General features: G+C 39.1%; 1 protein-coding gene across 2 annotated transcripts in view; it reads left to right on the plus strand.

Moving 5' to 3' along the window:
- Positions 1-21,989, plus strand: part of LOC147255684 (metabotropic glutamate receptor 4-like) — a 178,471-nt gene that overhangs the window by 108,330 nt on the left and 48,152 nt on the right. For both annotated transcript variants that reach the window (XM_086213546.1, XM_086213545.1), the window contains exon 3: positions 9,977-10,193. In XM_086213546.1, the coding sequence (XP_086069672.1) occupies positions 9,977-10,193 (217 nt within the window). The remainder of the gene's footprint in view (positions 1-9,976; positions 10,194-21,989) is intronic.

The following is a 21,989-nucleotide window of genomic DNA, read 5'->3' on the forward strand; positions in this document are numbered from 1 at the left end:
TACATTCAATGCTAATCAGGAATATCTGTCGTTACCCACACCCTGTACGATCGTCACACAAATGAATTGTTTTAAAATCAAGTTAGAGTCCACAAAAACAGGAAGTGAAGTAAACAAAGACACAAAAGGGCTTTTAGATAAAATAGGAACTAAGTAATTCAGGGTTATAATAAGTCTAAGTCTAAGTCTTATATATATACAGACTCAAGCGTCCAAACGTCATGGTCATTCCAGTCCAGACAGGAGTGTAAGATAGTGTGAGGTGACTGATCTCTAAAATCATGTCAAGGCTACAATATGTGACTTGAACATTGGTCAGACATGTCATCACCTTTTTAAAATAAACATTTTTTGGACTTTTTTTTTTTTGCCAAAATCAACTCCTTATGATGTTTTTTTTCTCCAGTTTTTTTGTGTTTTCTGAAAAACTTGAAAAAAGTACTTTGCCGATTATTTTAAGAAGGTGACTATGTGTAACTTGTGTGGAGTAGCACAGTGGCACAGGGGTAAGACCAAAGGTGGCCATCTCTCTGGTTTTAGTAACTGACTGTCCGGTGTTAAAGCACAATGTCATCTGACCAGTGCCGCCATGAGTGGGACGCTCATTTGTCCTCTTTTTGAAATCGTCCTTCAAGCGCATTGAAGGCATCGTCAGCCATGAAAATATTGAAAGGGCACCTTTTGCTGAACACACTCATCTGCATTGACATTCACTGTATGTCAGTGTATGAAGAATATGCTCCTTGAGATTTTTTCCAGTATAGATCCTGCTTGGTCTTTTTTCATGTTTTACTACTGCTATTGTGTTCAAAGTTGTGATAGCATCATATGGTAGCCGTGGGTACACTTAAGTCCTATGCATTAAAAGTTGGTGATTTTTTTTCCAGCTTTTTATCTGGCAAAGTGTCTTCCTTTACGTTGTAGTGGGAATGGCTACTCTGTTTCCTTGCTAAACCTGGGTTCAAACCTGACCCCTGAGGTCTTTCTGTGTTGAGACACGGCTCTGCAGAAAATATGAGTGAATGTTGTCTGTCTCCGCACTCAGTGTTTCCCAATTTCTTTCACCCCCTTGTCAGCTGGTACTGTATCATCTCCATGGACATGTATTTATGATGAATGAATTAATGACGTGCAATCACAAATTCCTCCCATATTTTCTCTCCTTACTCATCTCTTTTTGCATCATCTCAATGGCGTTGATGTTGGCTAAAACAGATTTATTAAAAATAACACAATGCATTGAAGGACTGGCAGTAAAATACAGAACTAATGCAGTGGACACTACTTGGTTTGCTTCATTTAGTATTCATCAGTTGTATCAATTCACACTCATTCAATCCCAGTCAAACGGATGCAGGGTTGAATCTTAGTCCTAGGCAGTGAAGAAAGTGATTCCAACCACAGTCAAACAATCACAGATGGAAAACTTGCACTGTCAGGGACTGGGAGAGATGTCTGGACTCTCACTGAGAACTGAAGCTGGGAGTGATGCCAAAGTGTTTTCACACAGCATTTAATGTGTCTGCTTTATTTCATCGACTGAGAACAATAATTGCATTTGTTGACAGTAATGTCTGATACTTTCTGTCTGTCTGGCTCGTGCAACATCCTCAATCTATCAAGGGCCAAATTGTATTAAGTTTGGAGATCGACATTCATTATTGTGGGCTATTTTTGTTTTCACACAGTGGCTATCTTATGCCATTTAAAGTGCCTTAAAAAAACAAACAAACAAACAAACAAAAAACCCTTATCTGGCTTTTATTGAGACAGGGTGGTTCCACTGAGTGCAACACTCCCTCTTGCAGGAACACCTATTCACTGTTGGAAGCCCCTCACGACACTGCTCCCCTATACAAGCAAAGCAAATGTAATATATTAACAATACTTTTGAACAGGTTTATTCAATTTTTTTGCAATGATAAAGAATGTTGGCAGCACAGATAAGTTGATTTATGATGTCCAATATAAAGCCAGGGCATTAAAGTAGCAATCTGTCACTGAGAGATCTAATCTAGTCAGGATCTGTGATGCCAGCAAAAAAATGGTATGCCATGCACTAAATTTGGCATGTTATTGATCAAGAATTACATTAATCTGACTGCAGTCGATACATTTCATTTATTCTTTGAGTTATATTCTATGAAAATGTTCAAAAGGCGTTATTTCTGCAGATTTTGTCGTATGTGTGTTTTTAGTGGTGGGCTTGATGCTTGGAATGGCATGGTTCTGTGAATATATGGAAAAGATCTGGATTTCATTCTGAATGTTGATAACCTTAAGAGTAAAAAAAAGGTTTTACTAAACAAATGGCTTACTGGGTGTCAAAGACAATACCCCTTAGAAAAACAATTTTAAAGAGGCTTTTTATGAGGGATTCTTGCTTTAAATTCTACTTGTAAATAATAAAAAAAGCTTTGGCGATACCTTGCAGAAAGGCAGATAAGATGTGGGTCCTTGGCACAGACGTCTCTGTGTGAGCTTGCATTGTTCACTTTAGTCTCACCATATTGATCTCTGTAACAATGGGTGGAAAGATCTCAAAGTGCTTTATGACTCAGCAGATTGGGTCTGCAGTTAGTCACAGGGTCAAGCCAAGTTGCAGAGAAAACAAAGAAAACAACCTTTTTTCTTTTTTTTTTTTTAACCTTGCAGACGTGATGTATCTTAATGACAAGAAGCCTCAAACTGGTGAGTGGCTTGAAATGAGAAAGCACATAAAAATTCTCAGCAACACAAAGGTTTGATCAATCAGTGTGCCAGAAAGAGTATGAGTCCGACTTACCTCTGTCTTAGAATGGGAATCTACACTGCAGCGCTAATGAATGGAGACTTCCCCTTAAATGAAAATCAGTGTTCCTTCAGCTGATTCTTAATTGTATGAATCTTACACCATGGAATCTGAATCTCTCCAAGGCTACAGAATAAACACAGTTACTACTGTTCAATTAAATAAGAATATCAGCTGTTAAACTGTTGTGTTAATTAGAACCCACATCGATGGTGTCACTACTTGTATAATTACGATAACACTTACAGGCGAAAGTTTTCAGGGGGAATTTAGCCACAACCTCTTCCCTTTAGTTATTTTCGCTGCACCTGTCAAGCATTGTTGCACACGCGTGTGCCGTTAACAGCGATAACGGTGGCAGATCAGCCATGTAAATTCTCTCTAATAAAAGAAGGAATCTTATATCCGTGCACATTTTCCCAACAACCATTCATCCAGAAACAGTTCCCAAGGAAGCGTGGTGTTGAGTTTGGATGAGCGGTCCACATGTTTTGACTTTTTCAACTCTTTTTTTCTGTTTTATAGGTCAGAATACAGGTGAACGCTAAATTTCAGGGGCTGTTCAATTACATATACTGTAACTGCAAGTGATGATCATCTGATTGAACTGTTTTGGATGCTGTCTTTCAGAACTCAGCTCAGATTCTATTTGTTCATTTCTTCTGCGTTTGGATGCTACAGTATTTATACAAATCATCAGATGCTGTTGAATGTCCTACCATAAAGATCAGAATGTAGGTACACTTCAAATTTCAAGAACCCTTTGTGAGGACACAAATGATGTAGCTTGAAGGCTTAACGAGCAGTTGTTCCCAACACTATCTTTAGTTCCAATCAGATGACCCCACATCTATTTTATCACTGTGGCTGTCTCACAGAAAATGATGAATAAAACTCTTTGATTGGTCTGCCTGGCAGAATGCCAGCTGCAAACAGTAATTGACCAGTTCCATGCAGGCACCTTTTAAATGTGCAAAAAAAAATACAATAAATAAATAACAGCTGGTTTCCCATCTATGTCTGTAAATTCTGTTAAATAATAATAGAAGTAGACTTTATTTGCATCAACTCCTAGATTATAAAGCAGGTGGTGAGGATTGAAACCTGCTCTCACAAGGACTCTGTTACAAATTTCTAAGGACAAGAGTTGGGCTATGTCTTAGTTGAAATTCAGTTTTAGAATAGTAAGTACTGGGACAATGTAATTGTTTTGCTGGATAATGTATCACATTTCCATCAACGTGACATTCTCTCCTCAGTGACCCTTTGTTAAGCCCAGCCTCCCCCTGCCTTCTTGCTTCGACTTTTATCTACTTCTGGCCTTGTTTCACCGTTCGTTTTTTCTCTGTACCGCGTCGCTTTGTTTGTTCTTGTCTGATTTTGTGTTATTTTGCTTGTTTTAGATGTTGCCATTTTGGCCAGGTCTCGCTCGAAAAAGAGATCACCTGATCTCAAGTGACTACCTGGTAAAATAAAGGTTAAATAAAAATGAGTGCTGCTGATGTGTTGCTCTGCCGAGCAAACATAATAGGGTCTTCGCCTGAAGTACCTTCAGGCTCAGGCCCTGAAAAAAAAAAAGTCAAATCACTGGAGCTAAAATAAATTTATTATTAGACTCATTATAAACCAAGAACCTTGTAAATGTGGTCTTTTAGAGTAACACAACCAGAAATCTTCTCATTGCGATCGTTCATCTTGAGCTCAGGAGTCTGCCACCGTCACTTTAATGTGGTGAAAAGAGAACCACAACTTTTTGACAAACAAGTGAGAGGTGAAACAGGCTTGAGAGCAAATCAATGCTTTTCAGCTAGGTGGTGTTATTTTTATTAAATATGCAAGCAAATCAAAAGATCATGTCACAAAAAGGATTCGAAATATCCCATGAAGTCATGATCCATGTAGAAGATTGAGATGAGATAAAAGAAGAACTAGAAGTTAGAACAGCACTTTGTAAAACAGGAAATACATTCAACGTTATCAGATCTTCTGAGTTCAGATTTGGGCTGTTTTAGATACAAGCTGGGTGTCATTTTTAGACAAGATAGAATTGAAAAAACATTTTGAGGATTTGAACCAAATGTCACAATACATTTTTAGTTTGGCTTCCTTTTCTAGAGTGTGAACATTCTCCAACATGCAAGGAAACTCTTCTTGTAACATTCCGTCTAATACAGCAAATCTGTTGTGCTGAAAATGTCACAAAATACAACCACAGCTCTTCGTGAGTTTTATGTCTCAACTGTTGTTTTATGTCATTTTAAGATGATATATAAGCACTGCATGCACATTAAACAACAGTTTAACAGCAGCTGTCAGCTGTCAGCTGTCAGCGAGACTACCGCACAAGTTAGATCAGTATTCTTAGATAAAAAAATATACTGCCAGCAGAATTTGCAGGAAGTGTTCACTGACACATTTACAGAGACTGACTTAAAATATGTTTTTTTCTTTTCCGTGCACGGTACGGATGTATAATATTTTTGCACAGTTCTAATGAGCATCATTACGACTGCATTGATGCAATGCCAAATGAGCTCGTTGAATTTTTAAAAAGGCACAGTTATTTAAAGCAATTGATTTGAACATCACGTCAGTATCAAAAAAAAGAAAAATCATCTTGAGACCACCGTCTTTGCAATTAGGCATATTTCCCAAGCCCAATAGTAATTAAAAGGACGGCGATAGGGTAAAGGGGTGCAGATTAAAGCATTTCAATAAACTTGGGAGGAGAAAAAAATATATTGGTTCACCCTTCATAGAGTGATAGGGTCATGAGAAGTTCACATCTGAGGACTGGAAGTGCAGCTTGAGAGTGCAGCTGTGTGTACACACGGTCTCACATATATGGATCCATGAGAATATTTGAACAACCTGCTAAGATCTTCACCCCTAAATTTGGCTGCCAGGATTCTAAACTCGCCTGAATTTAGTTGTTGAGGGGAGTTTTTTTTATGTGTCCAGCTGCTGCCAAGATATCCTCTCCTCATTTGCTTGCATATGGCTCAATCGCTTTTCAAAACAGACTGTATTTTTCTTCCCAATTCACACTTGTTTTGATTCTCTAGTGGGAGATCAGAAGATGCCTTTGCTGAGGAATTAAATTTCTTGAGTCCATGCTAAGAAGTGACTGCGTACCGTTAGAAGCACACTGTTCGAGACCGTAGTCCAGTGAGCAAGAAATCCCACCAACACAAACATGATAAGCTCTGGCTGTCCCGGTTCTTGACAGAATGCTGAAATTGTGTGATTGTTACTGTAGTGAAAATCCCTCAGGTGAAAAATACAACAGAGGGGAGCTTCACCGCAGCTCTCACTTATTGGGCAGATGGGCCTAGACACATCACGCAGCACCACGGCACATGACAGCCACAAAACTAAACACTTACAAAAAGAGAGCTATTTGACATCAGGGAAAAGAAAACCATCTAAAAAAAAAATCTATCAGACGTACTCATCAATACACCTTTTTGTTTTGTTTGCTTTATTGAAGTCCAAGCACTGAATAAGACAAACGCCCAACTGAAACTGAAGGAAATCATATTTACTCTTCTTGACGAATGAATCACATTTTAGGGGGCTGAGAAAAATTTGCACCCACACTGGCCAGGCCTGCTGAAGTGGATTTTTGCACATGTTGACCAGACAGAGGTGCTATACTCAATTTAACATGTTGTACCTGTAAATCTTAATCTTGTGATCCAGACACCCATTTCCTCCTATACATATTTTTTTTCACAATTCTGTGAAAAACAAAAATGAACTCCTTCCTCTGTGTTTCTAACCTGTAACGGATTGATTAACTGAACCTGATCACAAGTTTTATTATTGCCATTATGTTTTTGTATCGCGAAGGGGTGCATAAAGGAATAACTAAAAGGGATTTGTTTCTGCTGCAAAAACGTAAATTGTTGCATCTGTTGGAAACAATTCTGTTAGTACAAAAATGTGCACAGTTGTTGCCACGTTGAGGCTCTGTGCAAAATTACGCTCACACATTTTCAAAAAGGACAACCTACGTTTTTCTTTCACTCTCATCCTAGGCTGGACATCCGGTCTGGATGATGTACTATCGACATGACAAATGGAAAGAATCCCCAAAAATTCAGAAGTTAAAAAAGGAAAAGGTTGTTCTAGTTCTCCCTGCAAAGAAATGAATGCGCTAATGTTTGTATATAACCTGTGTTATCTTAAGTCAAAAGCCAAGAGCAAACTAATATAACATTTGACACTTTTTGTATTTATTTGTATTTTAATACAAACCAGGATATTTCGCTAACATCTACCCAGTGGGAATGTATGCCTAAACCTAACCAGGCGTGCCAAAACTATCTTAACATACTGCATCAATTGACACCAAAATTGAGTATAAACTGATCATTGTGCATTTTAACATGACAATTTTTTGTTCTCAGTTGTGTGGGAAAATTTTGTTTTTTTGTTCATTTGTTTGTTTTCAAATTAATTGCTTGCACTGATGGCACGATGAGGCCCGATCATCCACGCTTGCGGCTTCAATTTTATATTTCATTATTCTTTATTTTCTGTACCACACACATATTGAACAAATTGTGTTAGTAATAATTGGAGCAGAGCAGCAGAAATTAAAAATCACAGTAGGGTTTGAATTGTGAAAAAAAAATAGATGCCAGAGAGATATTTGCAGATGTATCATCACCCTAAAAGTTGTAATATATGCATAAATGTATATATGTACACTGGAAATTGAAAAATGTGAGATAATTAACACCTTTATACAACATGTCTGCTTGATACTTGTAATGTCAAAGTAGTGCCAGAAACAAAAAAAAGGTTCACACTGCTTCCATTCGGAAAAGAAACACTTATGTGAAAGGAATGAAGTTATGCTGACAGTCAAAACACAAAAAGTGTGCAAACTTGGGGGTCAGGTGTACCTTGGTGTGCCATTACTGGCAGGTGTTAAATCAGCCTTACAAGATCCGTGTCTAGAAGAGCATCCCAGTGGAAAACATGCCTAAAGCCTGTCAGCCTCATACGTTGATATCATTCAGTGCTCACAGTTCATGAAGCGGAGCAATCTGCACAAGCAATTCCAACTCCAAACAAGACAACTGACACAGAAATGTGGTGTGGACGAAGTCATATTGATAGCCTGGGACAACTAAAAGCCAAAAAGATTGACATGCAACATGCACATGGTCCATAACCACATATCCAAATTTTGCTTTTTGGCCCTTTTCTCTTCAATGAAAGGGAATCAAGTTAACATGGCTGCTTCTGATTCACATGTTTGCCACCTCATAAGTCAGTACCTATAAAGAGGCTTGTTATCTGTGGCTCAAAATGCTTTGCTTAGATTGCTGAAACTCAAAATATTTTACATCCATTCATTACATACACTGCGCTCACTGCCTTAGAAAAGCCCCCCCCCCCCCCCAAAAAAAACCCTTTCTGGCATTACTGACTGAATTTATGTGTTGAAAAGAAAGTTGGCGTGCATTGACATGAGCTGTTAGGAGTTGTAGGTCACGGGTACAGGTTGAACAGCTGGGGTCTGAGCACAGGCTGCCGCAACAAGCAGCGAGCACAGTGGTAGCAGGATTGGTGCAGCTGACCACATCAAAGCCCTCCGCTGTGTGGAGTGAGGGAGAAAGGATGGAGGTTATTACTTCTGCAGCTGCCTCTACGTGCTGGAGCAGTTACTCTAGGTACCAAGGACAGTATGTTTTCACTAGGGTCTGTTGGTTTGTTTGTCTGTCAACAAGAGTGAGTGAAATCTACCGGGCTGATTTACATGAGGATGGGTGGATGGTTGCAGAATGTATGGAGGAACGATCAAGATTTTTTGGTGAAGTAGTTGGTGACACACAATTGTTCCCAAGAACTACATCAAACGTTTTAATTTTAAAAATATAGATGCATTTTTTTCAAAGATTTTTCCTGCCGTTTCAGAGTTTTTCAGAGCTGTATTTTTCTAGGTAGGAATGTGAAGACAACTATTGAGACCTTCAAATGGATCCTTGAAAAAAGAATATTAGACAGTAAAGTGTTCATTAAGGAGCCTTTTGCTTTCATTTTTCAAAAATGATGGCCATTAGTTTGTATGTTACGATCAGTGTTTTGTCTGTTAACTGTAAAGAATGAGAGATTATTTCCTTCATGACAATGTTTTTCTAGTCTAAGGACGAGCAATCTACTCTCATACCGCCCAGATGCATTCACATCGGATGTTCATTCAGTGACACAGATCCAAGCCCAACTACTCTGCTGGTGCTTTCTCCATCTTCTACCTGAATTTTTCAACCCTGGGGAATATGGAAAAAAAGATGCAGTATGTTAAGAAGTGTGTCCATATTTGAAGTTAAACCATGAAACACATTTTGTCATAAAATCTGGTCAATTAACCTCCAAAAGCTACCGAAGCTATATGAAGATCAGAGAAGCTTTGACAGCCGTGAATTTGAAATAACTTGAGCGAGCAAAAATTGAGATTACATACCAACAAAGAGCTCCTTGCTGGAGGCAAGATCTGAAAGATGTTGGGTATGAAAGTAATAACAGTTACTTCTTCTATACTAGTGGCATCAAAAGACAAACAGAAATGTGGCAAATCTCCATTGCCATCTTTAGCTGTTGTTCACATCTTTTGAATGTACTTTTAACTGACTTTTCAAAAGAATATTTGCATAATTTTAAATTTATACCTCCACATTCGACCCTACTGGGATCTAATTCTGTTCAAACTATTGAAATCAACAAAAGACATGATATAATATTTTCCATTAAGATATAATGAGTTTTTGAATTTTGACAGGGACACTTGGTATCGTTGCAGCTCTGGTAGCAGATCATCTTTCCTTGTTTTTCAACACCTAATAAATCTTACCAAGGTTCAAAACGAATGTGTTTTTTTTTTTTAACTGATTAGTCTTGCTTGATTGGTGTGGGAAATACTTCCTGGGAAGTACTGCAAGCTATGACTGTAATCATCAGGACTATGTCAAGCAACACATATGCCAACAAAATAAGCTCCAAGGAGCTGTTGAAAGATTTCAGCAGATGTTAGATGTCATATTATAATCATGTTTTTGTCCATGAACTGCAAATCCTGTCGTATAATGAATTCAGACAAAATCTATTATTTATGCATTTCTCTGTGCGTAGTCACACCTCTCCTTCTCTTCCTCCTATTTAATTCACTTGCAGATCCCTCAGGTGAGCTACGCCTCCACAGCTCCAGAGCTGAGTGATAACACCCGCTATGACTTCTTCTCTCGGGTGGTGCCCCCTGACACCTACCAGGCCCAGGCCATGGTGGACATTGTCAAAGCCATGCGCTGGAACTACGTATCCACAGTAGCCTCGGAGGGAAACTATGGAGAAAGCGGTGTTGATGCATTCATTCAAAAGTCTCGGGAGGACGGTGAGTCCTGCTTCTCATGTAACCACGCATCCTACAGATTAGTCTTGTGTGGAAGTTCTTGACTTATGACCCACTGAACTGCCAATTTTCACACAAGCATGCAATAAATACACTCATATAAAAAGCTAAGTACCACAAAAAAAAAATCCTCAGACTTTTTTCACTTCATTAAATGTAATGTTTCCCTGATATCTGTCATTTAAAAAGCAGAAGAGTTTTTCTAACTTAAAAAAAATCCAGTGTTTGCGTTGAGAGCTAAATTTTTACTTGGATTTGATGGGCTGAGTGTGACAATTGAGCATATTATTTACTTTCTTAAACTATCTCAGCAAATGCACCATGCTCTGGACACAGCCAAAAAAAAATGTATCTGACTATACTCAGTTAATGATATATTACATGGAACTGATTTTGTTGGGACAGTATGATGACAATGTACAGTAATATTTACTTTTCAGAAAGCCATTACTTTAGCTAATGCCACACTGTTATGTGGTAAAGTAAAACTTGAGTTCAAAGGTATTTGTACATGGTGCAAAACACTGACCACTTCATCTCCTTCAGGGTTATAGTTCTCACACGCCGTCTGCAGCAGCACTGCTCGAAGGGACTCTGCCTCCCCTTTCTTTCTACATTTAGTTTTTTTCTGTAATCTTTGTTTTAATACAAATCTTTTTCCTGTCAAATGATACACTAAATTTCTGTTTAGTTTCGAAATAAATTCCGTGCTTTATTTTGAAAATAAGAGTATTTGCAAGGCTATCTCAAGTTTCTGCTCTATGTTCTTTAACAGGATTTGACTTTTTTTAAAGCCACTGACTGTACCTTTTCAAAGCATTTAATATAAAATAGCCAGACTCCATTGGGTCTCTAGTCTGAATGTAAAATTTCTTCAAAAGTAAAAACGTTCTTTGACACAAGATCCTTTGAATAACTGTAAATGCACGAATTCTTACTACAAACACGCTTGTGAGAGTTTTTAATTTGAAAGACACACCGGAACTGTTGAATCTACCATGAATTATGCCGATATGATGTCAGTATGACTGAACACAGGTTATTTCTCCTCCTGTTTTTACCAATTAGACATATGTTTCAAGGAAAAAAGTCAACAATTCTCCTGAGCAAAAATGATGCAGTGTGGTTGCTTTTGTCAGTTTTAATGGGGCTGAAAAAATAAGTAGACATGCGTCAAACTCAGGATGTGTGTCTGAGGCGTAACATGGCTTCTGGTGCAGTTGCTGTAAAAAAGAAGACTACAGGTGAGCCTTTGTCAGTGCATACAAGACTTTAACTGCAATTTTGTGTATTTATTTATGAACCAGTGGTTGATTAATTTGAAAATCTGAAATGTTTCCCGGCAATCTGTGAGTGTGATGCCAATCGTCGACGTGAATTTGATTGTCCATCATTAAGCAGAACTGGAAGATTGAATGAAAGAGCTGCAGTGCTAGCCTACATCACATTAAGTACATGTTACAGCACAGTGAAGGAAATACAGTCAGTTCAGCTTCAGGCACGCGCTCATTTTTGACTGCTGACCCTTTCTGAATCAGAATATATCTCCCCACACGTCTACTACTGTCGATGCTGCTGCCCATTATCAGCCATCCTGGAGAGGTACCAGAGGAAGATTACTGCAGTAGACTAAGAGCAGTAGAGTCTGTCCATCCTGAACAAACCAGTTAAAGATGGATTGACGAAATATTGAAAGAACATTATTTAACAACATTAAATATATTTTGGTTGAGATTTTAAAAACATGGCGGCACGGTGGTGCAGTGTTTAGCACTGTCGCCTCAGCAAGAAGGTTGCGGGTTTGAGTCCCGGCTCGGGCGCGGGATCTTTCTGTGTGGAGTCTGCATGTTCTCCCTGTGCCTGTGTGGGTTCTCTCTGGTACTCCAGCTTCCTCCCACAGTCCAAAGACATCAAGAGGGGACGAGGCTGATTGATACTCTAAATTGACCGTAGGTGTGACTGTGAGTGTGAATGGTTGTCTGTCTCTATGTTTTGGCCCTGTGATGGACTGGCGACATGTCCAGGGTGAACCTTGCCTCTCGCCCGAAAGCCACTGGGATAGGCTCCAGCCCCCCCAACCCTTATCAGGTTAAGCAGAAGAAAATGGATGAATGGATTTTAAAAACAAAAGCAGTTCATTTTAAATATAAAGAGACAGAGGTAGAGAATACATCTATGATGAAATAGGGTTTTTTGTCTATACTAAATATTGCATACTCTCACTCTCATTTACCCATAAATTAGGTACACCGCCAGCATGAATGCAGTAAAGCCTTACAATAAATCAACGTTTATGTGAATTGTAATATTAAAAGTCTTTTTGTGAGGTGTTTATTTCAGTTAGGCTGTAATTTGTTCTGGTTTGTACAGAGAGCTGTTCCTAATATTAATATATGTAAATGACATGGAAAGGCTGGTTTCCATCCATCCATTTTCTATCCCACTTATCCGTTAAGGGTAGCGTGGGGAGGGGGGCGACTGGAGCCTATCTCAACTGAAATTAGGAAAGAGGCGGAGTTAACCCTGGATGGGTCGCCAGTCCGTTGCAGGGCCATCAGGAGCAATTAGGGGCTCAGTATCTTGCTCAAGGATACTTCGACATGGTCACCGGGGGAAGTGAGGATCGAACCAGGCTCTTGAGTTGCTAGACAGCCACTCTACCTTCGAGCCATGCCGCCCCCTAAAGAGTGATTTGTGCAGGGATTATGATGAATTATTTTGACTACTTTATATCTGAACCTGGCCATCACACGCTTATGCATATGCAGTTCTATACAGGAATACTCACTATGCATGAGATGGAAGTGCTAGGACAGCAGTCAGGGAAACTTGTGTTCTCTTCTCTCCAAGTTTGATGTCAGCAAATAACAGAAAGATTAAGTGGATGTGCCAACTTGTAGTGCATCGCTCTCTAGTCTGTCTTGATAAAAAAGCTGGCCAGTGCATCTTGTTCTGTAGTGTATGTGTCTTGCTTGCCAGACAATTCCAGACGAGAAAAGTGAGAGTGAAATTTTACCAGTTAATTGTTCTTCTTTAGCTCTGTTCTTGGTCTCTCTCATCTCCTGTAATCCAATATCTGCATCACAAAATGTCGCGGTGATTGGTTGGCTATGTGTTTATCGATGTCATTGATATAGAAAATCATTTCTCTCTATCTCTGCACTGTATGAATTCTGTAAAATACATATTTTTTTCAAAGGCAGAAGTCACAAACATTTTGAACAAAAAAAAATCTGTAAAAGTTGACGGTTGTGATATATTAAGATATGAATTGAAACTTAAAATTTGAATGAGACAGGAAAGGTATTTAAACCTGTGGTGTTGCCTGAATGGTACACAGTGGGGTTTTTTGGGGGTGGGTGTTTTGGATCCCAAAAGAGTATCTGCTGCTGTGTGTAGCAGCGTATGAAAAATGTAATAAACAATGAACCATATATTTCAAGTGATAATTAAAGGCAACATGCAGCCAACATCTGAGACACAAAGATCTGCTGTTTCATTATGCTCAAAATGTCTCAGTGAGACAGGCGAAGAATGCCTAATGGCACCTCCTAGTCACTTCTCTTCAAACACAGCGCAGGCTTTTATTACATCATGCTCCAACTGAGTCAAAAGTGCTTAAGGCCCTGCAAAAAATATCCATGTTCCACCTGTTCCATCTCAAGTTACAGAGATCCCATACTTTCCAAGGGATTTTATTGCATTTAATGATGTCAAGTCACAGTCGAGCAAGCTTCCTGAGGACACAGCATACCTCTGGTGCATATGTAGATGAGGTATTAACATTAATTGTTTAACATTAATCAATCCTTTTAAGACTGACTCATTATTTTGGGAGGCTTACATGGCAAAATAAAGTTGTTTAGTATATTTATGATCTAATTTATATTTAGAATATCAATAACAGATGCAGAAAATAAAAACTACCACATAGTCAGTAGAATTCCAATCAGTGGTGATTGAGGCAAACGACAAAAACAAAGGAATTAATTGAAAAATTATTTTTAAACTGCATTTGTAGGAGAAATATACAAGGGATAGTTACTGAAGACCCGGCACAGTGGTGCAGTGTTTAGCACTGTCGCCTCACAGCAAGAAGGTTCCGGGTTCGAGTCCCGGCTTGGGCGCGGGATCTTTCTGTGTGGAGTCTGCATGTTCTCCCTGTGTCTGTGTGGGTTCTCTCTGGTACTCCAGCTTCCTCCCACAGTCCAAAGACATCAAGAGGGGACTAGGCTGATTGATACTCTAAATTGACTGTAGGTGTGACTGTGAGTGTGAATGGTTGTCTGTCTATATGTGTTGACCCTGCGATGGACTGGCGACATGTCCAGGGTGAACCCCGCCTCTCGCCCGTAGCCTCTGGGATGGGCTCCAGCCCCCCCCCCCCCCCGTGACCCTTAACAGGAATAAGCGGAAGAAAATGGATAGATGGATGGATGGGTACCGAAGACCAGTATTAAGACATTGGTACATGATTGTGTCATTACTGAAGTATGGATAAGCTCCTTTACAAATAATGCTATCGGTATTCATGATTTGTAGCATTAAATCAATTGAATGTCGCTAACCCTATAATGTCGAAGCTGTCAGCGCGCGAAGACACAAGCAGCAATTCAGAAAGAGCCACCACTCTCTCTGAGCAACAGTTTTAGTTCAGAATGTAGCTGAAATCACAGATGTGTGTCTGGTGATGTCCAAACTACTAAACCACAAGTTGCTGTGTCTATGAGCTGTAGCATAAACAAATTGGTTAGCATAGCATTATTGAGCTGAGCCGTGTTTAGTCACTAACGACAGTCATTCAGTCTTGTCAGACATGGACAAATATGTACCTGAGAACAGTTTTATTATGAATTCAACTTCTAAAATACAGTAACATTGTAAGTGTGAACAAATACAGTAGGAGAGAGATTTATGACCTTGACGTATTTTTTTCAGCTCATTATTGGCTTGATATCCTAAATGTCGCTGCCTGTTGCACTCTGATCTCACTGTTGCCCCATAAACCTGATAACTTGTAAACAAAGACTGCAGCTGGGCACAGTCAGCTTGCCCCTCCTGCACCAAAAAAATAACCCCTTAACGCCTATTGTTGTCATCGCTGTGTGTCTGGCTTGCAACAGGCGTCTCTCAGAGCAAATTCAGTTGAGTAAACGGATGGGAAGCGAGCTACATGTGTGGTCACTGAGTCCAACAACAAACACAACACAAGTCATACAAGGTTTTCCAGTTTCTTTCAAAAATAAAATTAATTATTTTGGTGTAAGTCATTCAGGTCTTTAATTTCTGCTCCAAACTAGAGAGTGTAGTATCGATAAGATTATTTATATATATCATTGTGAGGACAGCACGGTGGTGTATTGGTTTCAAAGCAAGCAGGTTCCGGGTTTGTGCCCCGATTCAAGCATGGGATCTTCCTGTGTGGAGTTTGCATGTTCTCCCTGTTCCTGTGTGGGTTCTCTCTGGGTACTCCAGCTTCCTCCCACAGTCCAAAGACTTGCAATTGGGGACGAGGCTGATTGATACTCTAAACTGACCGTAGGTGTGGCTGTGATGGTTGTCTGTCTATATGTGTTGGCCCTGTGATGGACTGGCGATGGATGGATGGTATCAGTGTGGATAAGCAGTATTGGTTTTGGTATTGTTATGATGTCTGTGTAGGTTCTCATTCATCCAGGTCATCGTAGATCGAAGCGAAGTAAAATCTGGTCAACTGGACGTAAGTTTACGTCCAGTTGACCAGGTATTGTTATGATACCCATCTTTATTCATTATATTACACTGCAACATTTTCTCATCTTTTATCTTATTTTCTGCTGATGTAGACTCAAGAAAATAATATGCAGTGACGGTAAAAGCAGCCATCTGAATTTGGTTTAATGTGGTGGTACAGTAGAATGGCTGTTGGGCTTGTTTGACTAATTTGTAAGCTACAACTTCCACTCCCTCTTTCCTGGCTTTCTCAACATTTCCCAAAAGATGTCTGCATGCCATCTGTCTTTTTTGGGGGTATGTGTGTTGTAAACACTTGACAAATTTAAGCATTAAAAGACATCATGTCAAAGACACAAGCACAGAGAGAGACTTCTCTGCCTTTCAAATGTGTAAAAGAACTTATTTTGACAGAAAAATCTGTCAAGTCAGACCATCTTCAGCCTGAGTGTTTCTCTGCAAAACATTTGCGTCTATCTCTTTCACACATTATAAAGCACTTTCTGATTCTCACGTCCTTTCCTCCAATTCAGCCTTTGATTGATTATACCAGAGAGACACAGAGGACAAGCAGGCAGCTCTGTCAAAATCAAAGCCACAGGTATTTGGCTGCTAAATGGGTTTTGCAGTTGTCTGCTCTCATAATAAAACAGCAAGATCAGAACTGGCCAAATGTTCTATCTCATTAAGCAGCCAAAGGCCATACTGAGCCGGCTCCCCCGTCTAATGTCACAATAGCCTTGTTTTTACTTTGCTGCTTTGGTCAAAAAAAGCTGTGATTTTAGTATCAAGGGGCAAATTTTGGTTTGCTGAGATATATGAAACATACATTGGATTCTCTGGATTTAGTTAATTACTGTACATTTATTTGTTTTTCTGCTCAACTTCAACCACTGACATGGGTATCTGAACCTCATTCATACAGATATCCCACTGCAACATACCATGATATCAACCAAAAACACCTGTAAAATGTGATCCAGGTCCAGGTCATAAATACTAAAGCAGTAATCCTCAAACTGTGGTGGTACATGAGTTCCTTCAGGTGCCAGGGAAGGAATCCCAGAAATGTTATTTTTGAAAAAGAAGCAAGTAAAAGACATTTAGAAGCAAATACTATCAAAACAGTAAGTGTTTTTATGTGAAAATATGTGAACTGAATTGTATTTCACAGTAAGTTTGGACTTTTTTTACAATATTTTTTGTCATGCACTAGGTGGTCATGTTCATTCATGTTGCTGCCGCTAATATTAGCAACCAATGAGGCATGATGGTGAGGTGATATGATCCCAGTTATTTCCAATTTGGATTCAGTTGGATTGAGGATGAGCCAAGGCTCCAGTGTATGGTACGTCATGGAGTTCTCGACAGAGAATTTACGAAACCAGCACATCTCAGACAGCACCTTTTAACCAAACACAGACAAAACATGATGCACTTGAGCAGTCCAGGTCCATGAATCAAACATGCTAGATCACAATCATGGCAATGAAGGAAAAGATAAGGCCTACTGGAGGTATTCATCCTGAAATAACCCTGGAAGTGACTGTCATGAAGCTGTAGCTCCTGGACAAGCCGGATTGCTCAAAAATCTTGTGTTGTCTTGAGAGTGAAAACACACTTCTTCATTGCTGCTCGCCTCCACTTTATGCCACGTGTCTTGGTCCATATGTGCTCAGTCATATCCATATTGCCGTGCTTGTGCTGGACTCTGAGTTGAGCGCACCACTGTGTCCTGTGTGGAGGAGTCTGTAGTGAGTCTGTACTGCTCTGAAAGGTGAGTCCAGAAGTGGTTCCAGCTGTCTGCCGGGCTGCCGATGTCACATATTTCTCCATCACTCTTGATCAACGATATCAAAGACACTGCCCAGTTACTTATTTTCACACATTTGACATTATTCAGTGTGTTAATCATTGATCTGTAAATCCTTATAGATATCAGAAATTGACCAAAAAAGTGGATATTTTCATTCAAACCTCAGAGTGCACCAGACTGACACATACAATTGAAAATAAGTTCAAATTCCTGAAGATATTCCAGCACCTGTGTTTCATGTTCCACTCTGAGCATTTGATGTGTGGCCCTCACAGTCAGCGTGGCCCTCTGAGAAAATATATTTCCCACCCTTGTTGTAGCTTCATATTGTTGCCATGTTCCTGTATTTTATTTTTGGTCATAACAGTGCTACTCTGAGTGCTTAATTTTCCTTTTGGTGGCACCTGGTTGAAAATGTTTGAGATTCACTGTAGTAAAGCAGTCATTGTTTTGTGATTTCAGGGAAATCAACTGCTATGTTGCATCTAGTGAAGTACACCTTCAGTAATACCTATAGTAGATCCTGCCAATGGCCAAGAAGAATCTTCTACAATTCCAAACAGCCTAAAAAATTTAAATGATTATGCACTTGAATAAATACTAATCATTCTTCCAAATTTCATCAGAACCCCTCCCTTGGTTTTGAAGACATTCTATTTGCAACTTACTCAGTGAAAATGTGAGCACTGCTACCTCCCCTCTTTTTTATAGTTTGATGAGCCCTCCCAAATGTTGAATATTGTAGAGGAAAAGATGTCTTAACTGTTTCTACAATTCTGCAATTTCATTTAGCAGACGCTTTTGTACAAAGCGACGTACAACACAAGCAAGAATTTAGACCTAATTAAGGAAAAGTCCATAGGAAGCGCAAAAGTGCTTTTGTTTTATGCAGTTGTGTTTCACACTTGAAGTGGAAGCGTTCAGGTTTCATCCACATGACAGTCCATTAACCATACAGAATCACAATCTCCAGACACTGGCTCATCAAATTAAAAGTAAAAAGAAAAAGGCTTTGGAAGGATATTCAAGAGTGGCAACTGTGTCATTATACAGTAGTTTACTTTTTTTTTTTTTTTTTTTTACAAAAACATGAACATAATTCAAATTTGAGTTGATCTAAGGATACTAAGAGGTACTATTTAGCCATGATGTTAGCACTAAGGAGGACTAGATTGCTGTGTTTGAGTAAGAATGCTGTTGAAGTCACAACATCAACACTCATCAGCTGCTGATTCGCTGGTGAGGTTCAATTAATTCCAGCACAGTCTTCAGTGTAAAAATGGATAAAATTATAATTTTATTTCCATCATTTTTTCACAATGCCTTGCAGTACAGGTAGCTGGAGGATAAATATTATGCATTTGTTTATTTGATATTTATTATATTTTTTCTTCCTTAAAGTAACAAAATATGACAAAGGAACTCAAAACATCAAAAGCACTCAGGCCAGTTGCAAAAAGGAAATTAAGTTTGACAGAGTCCATGTGCTTGTTATGGCCCAATTTTCTTTTATCCAATAAAATGATATAATTGTGTTATTTGGTGTAGGTGTTGAGGTGTTGTTTCAGATGACACATGGTCCTGCTGGCACAAGTATCCGATATCCTTTGATTCCAGCTCACTGGGCTTTCAAGTGGAAATGCATTTAAACTGGGAATTCTCTCAGTATTTAATCAGATTGGCTGAACATGAGTATTGGTACGGTGGAGCAGAAACAGTCTGACACAAAGGCAGCTGATACCTAAGAGAGGACTTCCGCTAACCTTTAGTTTTCCTGTGAGAGGAAGTGTGAATTTGGGCTGAAAATTGTAAGAGCAACAATTAACACAACTAAGGAGATGGAAAGAGTTTGAAAAACAACCTTTTCTTGTACTCTCAGTATAGAACAAGGTGACTTCAACACTTTAAACACAAGGATGAATTTTGGAGTGAGGATTTCTGCACCCTTCTGTAGCATCCACCATAGAAATGGTAAATAAAACGAAGACAGTGACCCTGTTCAGTCATTATTCTGAACATTCATTCTGGCATTAACATTTATCCTGAGTGACTCTCACAAAAGTTCACACTTAAAATTAAAATGTGTCTCCTATCACCTCTTATGATCAACCCTCACTTCTCTGCACTAAATGCAGATAAACACCCAATGATTTCAGTTTGAAAAGCTTTTATCTGCGCATCTACCCCTGTTACAAGCAACACATTTTGGTAAAGGATAGGTAGTTTTGGATGATCTGAGAGAAATCCACGACTGGGTGAGTTAGATTGAGCTCTATCTTGCGAGAGGGAGAGAGACAGAGGCATAGAGATCCTTTTTCATGCTAATTGGAAATTCAAATCAAACAGACGGAAATGAAAACAATCATACGGACTGCCCAAGATGTCTGACTCACATATAATAAATCTATAAGGCTTTTCAAGATGATCAGGCATTTTTTGTTACATGAATAAGCCACCGTTAGTACGTGGTTAAGAAGCCTACCTATTTCCCCTTAAATCCTTTTTCACTGTAGCGCAGGACACATGCTTTCACACTGCTTTGAGGATGGGGCCGCATGTGTCTCAGTAATCGTATCTCCATGTGTCCTGAGTGTGTTGGAGCTGTCACTTGTGATTGGATCACTCAAGACACATGTTAATGTTAGGTCTGGGCAGGACCGCTGTCTTCTTGTGTTCCCATAATCCAGATGTGTGTCTTCCCACCCTTCCCATACAAGTAGAGCCACGTATGATCGCCTGCTCAAGCTCATCACTCCAGTCAATCCTATTTCTTAAATCCATTCTTTGACAGAGATGATTGAAAGTGTTTGTTTGATAAATTATCACCAGAATGTTCACAACTTTGATCATCTGTTCTTGTTAAGCTGATTGGATTTCCTTTTGAATGTTTTTGTGGGCTTTGTTGTATCCTTCTGCACCAAAGTCAAATGAATACTTTATTCATAGTCATTTATTTAACATGAAAGAAAAAAAAAACACCTGATGATTAAATAGACATTTTACTGTAAAAAGTGCAGCATTTGATTTCTAAACATTGGTGCAGGGTGCTTCTAAAACTGATTACACAACATGTCACTGCGTTCAATTACAAATAAACCCAGTTTTGTCATCCGAAAAAAGTCCTGGTTCATGATTACATGCATTATATATGAGTTTTTGTGCTTTATGAAGCTGTAAATATGAAGAGTTAATGAGAACAGCTGTACACCAAGGATACAGGATACATGTCAAAAGCCCAACACAATTTCTTTAAACTTTCAAATGAGGCCTGAGGCAGGAGGAGCATTTGTCAGAGCTCTGATTGGAGTTTCCCGTGTCTGACATGTTTAGCTATGGGAGATGATTCCGTTCTCTTCCTTCCTTCCATCCCTCCCCCATCCATCCTTCTTTATCCATTCCATACAATCGAGATGAGAAGTAAAGAACTGATTGAAATGCAAGCGGACTATATTCATACATATAGATATATACAAAAAGAATCATTATATTAGCATTCGATTTGATCCACGCACTGTTTGATGACACCCTTCTCCAGAACATATTTTAGTGAGGTGATTGGGGTTAATGAGTATTCAGATAATTCTTCTTGACATTTCACTCATGACATAAGGTGCTGTATGCAACCTTCATTTCTGACATTTGCATAATCTTTCTGTCAGTCCTCTGACGCTGTGTGTGCCTTCTCTACCGTCTTTCTTAACTTCCACTCACATTTAAGGAAAAGGAATTTGAACCTTGAAATCATCTAGACATCTAATCTAAATGGAGATATAATCCGAAAGTAATCTGAATATTGAGAAAACGCAAAACAAAACTGAAGAGTTTTACACTGTAGATACATTTTGTAGGCTTATAGAGGCAAATTCCCCAAATGTTTTCATTTTAAAAAAAAGTGGAACCACCTGACTATAAAACCACTACATTTGATTACATGAATCATTAGAAGGTCTGCACCATCACCTGAAAGACTAGTGTGCAGGTTTTTATTTGGTGAGAATAAAATGATACAGAGCGTCAGCTGCTCTTACTGCAGAGGATCATACACTCTGTAATAAGGACACTGGAGGCACAGCGGGTTTTATCGAGAGAAGCACAAATGGAAAGAAATCCACTGAGGGAGCACAGACTTGTGTATCAAGGACAAGGCAGGCATCTTAAAGGGTGGCAACAGCAAGGGATCATACAGAAAACTCCTTTATCACTTTTCTCTCGTAATCATCTTCCATAATGATCCTCGAACCTGAACCCTA

Source organism: Aulostomus chinensis, chromosome 9 (genome assembly GCF_037954235.1).
Source record: "Aulostomus chinensis isolate RoL2024-O1b breed Wild chromosome 9, RoL_Achi_v1.0, whole genome shotgun sequence".
In the NCBI taxonomy this organism is placed as follows: Eukaryota; Metazoa; Chordata; class Actinopteri; order Syngnathiformes; family Aulostomidae; genus Aulostomus; species Aulostomus chinensis.